This window comes from Geospiza fortis, unplaced genomic scaffold (genome assembly GCF_000277835.1).
Source record: "Geospiza fortis unplaced genomic scaffold, GeoFor_1.0 scaffold154, whole genome shotgun sequence".
Classification (NCBI taxonomy): Eukaryota; Metazoa; Chordata; class Aves; order Passeriformes; family Thraupidae; genus Geospiza; species Geospiza fortis.
The window spans coordinates 448060-454059 of NW_005054397.1; the positions used below are offsets into that span (position 1 = coordinate 448060).

The 6000-nt window shown below is 41.1% G+C and overlaps 1 protein-coding gene across 2 annotated transcripts in view; it reads right to left on the bottom strand.

The window, feature by feature from the left end:
* The window catches only part of APP (amyloid beta precursor protein), a 153980-nt gene that overhangs the window by 20173 nt on the left and 127807 nt on the right, over positions 1-6000 (bottom strand). For both annotated transcript variants that reach the window (XM_005425819.2, XM_005425817.2), the window contains one exon: positions 3041-3262. In XM_005425819.2, the coding sequence (XP_005425876.1) occupies positions 3041-3262 (222 nt within the window). The remainder of the gene's footprint in view (positions 1-3040; positions 3263-6000) is intronic.

Genomic DNA, 6000 nt, shown 5'->3' on the forward strand with positions numbered 1-6000 from the left:
TCTCCTCTGAAGATGCATTTTGCATTGCTGAAGTACAGTTTCCTGACATTTTTCATGGTCCCCCTGTACAGTTCTCAGAAAGTGTTTTCTTTGTTAACCTAATTTGTGTTGCAGCATGCTGGACATCTATACAGTATATTATGTGCTGCTTCAGATCAACTCCTGTCAGCATTTCCAGGGAAACTGCTTCAGGGGAAAACAAGTGAGAATATACTTGCAGAAAATACTGAGTAATGTTTGACTTTCAAGGTCTATTTATTTTTAGACTGTTTTTCACTTACTAGTCAGTAAAAGCAATTCTAGGAAAATAAACTATTTGCGTAAAACCTGTTCTTAAAAACATGCAGTTTACATTGAGAAAATTTCAAACAGAGTTACGAAACCTTAAGATTACATGGCAAGATATCAATCCAATACATTATTAATATCTGTGGGTGAAACCTGGGATTAGATCATGGCCATGGAAGGAAACAGGCATGGGAACTAATAATAACATGAAATGTTAGGGGGAAGGGTTGTGGTATTTTAACTTCATCAGTTCATCAGAAGGAGAAAAAAAGGAGGAGAAAGTATGTCAATAGTTATTAACTTTTTGCTACTTCCAAACCATTTTAAAAGAAGACAGAAACATTTTTGGAAGCAAGGTAGACAAAGCCTGAAGTAACACCACTATCAAAGAAGAAAACAGGCACGGAAAGTGAAGACAAATGGCATAGTCAGTCCTGGGGCTCTGGAACAACGAAGTGGGAGACAAACACAAAGGGAAAAAACAAAGCTGTGAAATTCCTCTTTGATGCTATGGACAAAGATATAGAAATGGTCTCTAAAGAAAGAAGGTATTCTTGGCATGTTCACATTAAGAACGTTGTGGGTGGGGTAGAGGACAGAGAATTATAAGGGGAAACAGGAAGGACTTGAAGAGGTTTAAGTCACCAAATGATTTCCACTTCTAACTTTGCATACTTGAACAATTATAATGGTTGGCCTAACTGAACTGACTGTTGCAATAAGTTCATGACAAGTAAATACAACCCCGGTATAAAAAACCAAAACTAAACCCCAACAACTTGGAGGCATGAAAGAATAAGCGCTGCAACAAACCACATACTGCATTGAAACACACAGACCTAATAATTAAGAATGGTATTCCAGGCAGGAGAGTTTTATTTCTTATTTGCTGCTATACATTTTAAAAGGAGAACCATGGTCAATATAGTTGCCTGTGGGAATTCAGTGTCACTTTGAAGTACCTTTCATTATTAGATCCTGAGCTTAGACAGGTTTCTGAAGGAAAAATACACTTGTGTGATTAAACTATGGGTATGTCTGGGGGTACCTGTCTACCTAATAACTTCTAAATCTGGTGACTGAAATCAATATATTTTGGAAGCTAGGAGGAAAGACATCAAAACCAATTAATCCCCACCATGTTTTATGAAAGCAGGCAAAAGGTATAGAAACTGAAGCCCTGGATGCCTCAGCTACAGAAAAAACTGGAGCAATAGCTGCAATTGAAAATTCCTGCAGGACAGACGTGAGCTAGACTGTGACCTGCTCCTGGCAGACAGCCTTGATATGTGCACTAGGGTTACAGCAAGCTGCAGCTCCTTCCCCAGGAAAATGAGGTTCAGCCTGCCAGCCTGTGAGCCATCTGTACCCCTTGCCAGTGCCTGACGTGCTCCAGCCAGCTGCTCTCATTGCCTGGCATTGCCACTTGGCTGCAAGTGCCCTTCAGACACAGCTGGAGTCCTTGTCACAACCTCCGGCCTTCTGGTTCTTCCTGCCAGCAGGTCTGTTGAGTTTGCTCTGGCTCTGCTCTTTTACTTGGTCCCTAACTCGCAGGGCTGACTCACTGGCACTCTGATTTTAGCCCTATTCCTGACCAGCCTCTCCTCTTCCTCTCAGATCTGCTAAGTATCTGCCTCACTGACCTTTGTGCAGGTTTTTAATTTTGCCTGATGCTAGGCTTCTCTGACTCCTTGGGACAAACTTTGATTGCAAATCTATTCCTGATTCCACTGATTTCACCCGGCACCAACACCAGACCTGGCAAATCCACATCCCACACACCCAGTTGCTCAGTTACACACATACCATGCTGGAATGAGACTAACTGCATAAGGATGATCTCAGAACTCATTCTGAGGGCAGGAACTGCCTAAGCCAGTGGTTTCAGAAGGCTTGAGGAGGATGCTAATGTCTGGGCAGTTCAGCTACAAATCACAGATTTGCCTGAGAAGACTTCTGCAGTTCCAGGCTCTGTACGTACTGTGGCTTGGCAGTATCAAACTTTTACTGATGTGATTAACTCAGCACTAGTAACAGTGCAGTTGAAGAAAGGACAACAAAGGCAAGAGGAACGTGAATGACATGACCAAAGTCCCTCAGGTTTCTGATTTATTGGCTCCAACACCTAAGTGAATTACTAATTCCAGATTCTAAATGGATTATTCAAGTAGCATGCAGTCACTTCATTGAAGTAGTCCATGAACAACATATAATATTCCTCAGGAAAACATTTTCACTAGCCAAGTTGTACTGACGTGCATGTAGGAGCATTTCTGCAGTACATTCCAGACAACCAGTGTAGGGAGCGAAATAACATTATCTGTCTGCTAGGATTATGCTGGAACTGTAATAATTTCCATGCCAGCAAATAAAAAGCTCTACCTTAAATAAAACACTCATTTCATCACGGCACAAATCTATCAGCTTATCTATCTCCCTGCAGTCACTGTCATGTATCTTATAAGACTGTTACTCATAATCTCCTAGACTTTATTATGGTTTGTTTTTGAAGACAAGTAAGCTCAACTCTGAACTTTATTGTGTGTCTAAATTACAGATTTTAGTCAGGACTTTCTATTCCATCAAAGAAACACAAGGGACATAGCAGACGAGCTCCAAATGTACATTTCAGCACCTCTATTCCACTTACGCTTACTTATAAGAAAAATATGAATTTTCAGGGAATAATGTGAACAGAAACCACAAAGCTCAGCTCAGAAAGTTCTGTGGTTTCTTCCCCTATTGTACTTACCTTCATTTTCAGTATTGGCTGGAACAGAATCAACTCCAAAGGGATGCCATGGCTGAAGGTCATCTAGGCTGAAGTCTCCATCCACTGGAAGCAGTTCAACTGTGGTCTTTGTTTCCGTCAATGAAGGCATAAGAGCATCATTTCCATAGCTGATTCTGGGTTCGCTGATCATATTGGCCAAAACATCATCAGAGTAGTTTTGTTCTTTCTGAAGTAATTCATCTGCAAGGAAATTTCAGTGCAGAAACTATATGAAAGAGCCAGCATATCTAAGGACCTATTTTCAATGCTACTCAAGTAAGAATTCACCATTGTGAGATTCTGTTTTTCCTACAATAAATAAAAATAGTAAGGCTTGGAATAGTTAAAACCCCATGATAAGCACTGCAGCTAAGGCATTTTTTTAAACATCAACCACAACTGCTCAATACTGTTTCCTACCCACATTTCCACTACATAACAGATCATAGGTTTGTGCTACATACATTCCTTGGCTCTTCCCAACCACTTTGAAAGGAAGCACAAAACAATTCCCCTTCATCTCAATATGCTTCTCTAAGTCAACTGGCAAGAGATCCACAGGAAGGAATGTCTTTGTAATTTGTCCTTCCTCTTAAATGCTCACTGCCAAAGCTTACCACAACTCTTAAATCCTAAATCACCACAACAGTCACTGTATTAAATTGGGTTTACTATAACACATCAAATCTGAAGAAATATTTGATTTTTTAACATATATAACTTCATCATAACTGATGTAGCTCTTTGTTAAAAAGCAGTAGTAGACATCTGGTACTAGCAGTAGTAGTAGGAGGCAAATTATTTTACAAGCTACCAGCACCTAAAGCTATGCAATAATATCTATGCCGTGGAGTTTTGTTTTCTTGAAGCAAGGTGAGAACAATCAAAGCACTTTTCAGTTCCACCAGGTGTATAGGACAGACTGTTCAACTCCGTGTTAAAAATAAGCTCAGAGGTTGTGTGTGCTTCGTTTTTCCTACTCCCTTCTCACATCAAAGTTCCTCTACTCTGAGCACAGAAAAGACATGTATTTGTTGGAGTGAGTCCAGAGGGCCACAGAGTTGATCAGAAGGCTGAAGTACCTCTGCTATGAAGACAGGCTGAGACACCTGGGGCTCTTCAGCCTGAAGAAGAGAAAGGTCCTAGAAGACCTTACTGCGGCCTTTCAATACTTAGAGGGGGCCTATAAGAAAGAAGTGCCAAACTTGTTATCAGGGCCTTTAGCAATAGGACATGGGGTGATGGTTTTTAACTGAAGGAGAGTAAGTGTATGTAAGATATAAGAAAGAATTTTTTTCCAAGGAGAGTGGTGGTAGATGCCCTGTACCTGGCAGCATCCAAGGCCAGGCTGGACAGAGCTCTGATCGAGCTGATCTAGTTAAAGATGTCCTTGCTTATTGCAGAGAGGGCCGGACTAGATGATCTTTAAAGGTTCCTTCCAACCAAAACTATTCTATAATTCCATTCTTCATTCACCCTGATTCACTGACACCTGTTTTTGTAGGAAAAATATACTATTTGAAAGTATTTGCTCTGCTACAAAGAGCACATTCAAGCAAAAAATTGCAATGCAGACCAATAATTGCTAATAAGGCACCAATAGTGAGCACGTGCCACTGAGTTAAATAGTTCATAATAGGACACTGTAGCAGAGTGCAAGTGACCACATGAGAACACACATGGCAGCTGATGATACAACAGCTTTTATTAGGACAGTCTTCTCTGTACTTCATTAAGGATCCCCTGACTGTCACAACTTCACACCCACATCTCTACCATGCAGCAAGTCAGGGACATGAATCACCAACCACTCTGCTGCTAAACCCTTTATGCCACTCCATAGGGGCTCACCCATTTCCTAGTGATATCAGTGATGAGGGGCATCTAAAGCACCACAGCTTTAGAAAAGCTCAGAAAAATCTTCTGAATGTTATGTTTCTCGCCGCTTTACAGCAGGAAGCTTCATACCACAGAAGTACAATGGAACCATGCAGCACCCTCAGAAAGGACCCTGACCACCTCAGGAGTATTAGAGGTGCCACTGCACTGCTTCAGTGCCTCTGTCAATGATGATGCAGTAGGGTTCTGCTCTGTAATTCATCTCTCAAAGGCCACCTTGAGATAGCTGACAAAATTCTCTGCCACCCTATTCCCATAACACGGAATTCAGATCATCAAAAATAAAAAGAATGTTGCAACCTCAGCTCTGGGGCAAACATGGGTTCTGAATCTTACAAAATAACGTTTTAAAATAAATTTTCCAGTTTAAACAGTAATTACTTGAGCAGATGGTAAGACTAATGTGAATACAAAATTTAATTCTGTGACTGAATTTGCCCATTAAAATGACTTACTAGGACAGTATAGAAAACCTTTGTCAATTACACTGAATTGTTTTTCTTTTCATGTTCATTTTACTGAAACCAGTACTATTTTATGACACCTACTAAATCTTCAGCATTGAAGTTAAATCTGATTTTGTCTCCAAACTGCACTTACACTACTCCTTTTTCAAATTAAACCACGTCCTTTCATCAGAAGAGACAGGTGAAGTACCTTGATATTCTGAGCAGACATTACCACATGACATGTTAATTTTCATTAGATATGGATGAAAAGACTTTACAAAAAAGAGCTGGATTTTAGTGGCCTGAGGGAGGAGTCTGGTGTCCATGTATCTTGCAGGGTGCCACAGATGATAGCAGCTGAGAACACTACTACCATATCATCATGGACCACAGAAGAGAGTGTTGTAGTACTGAGCATCTTTGTGACCACACACCTTTCAAAACCTGGGCTTTGGAATGGTTTTGGGGCACAGCTCCCCTTGTTCCTGCTGTTCTCCCTATCCCCAGAGGATGGTGTAGGGCAACTGTAGAGACCTGGAGCTCAGGCAGCAGGAGCAGGGGATGGTGGAGCTGTGGCTGGGGGGGGGGGGG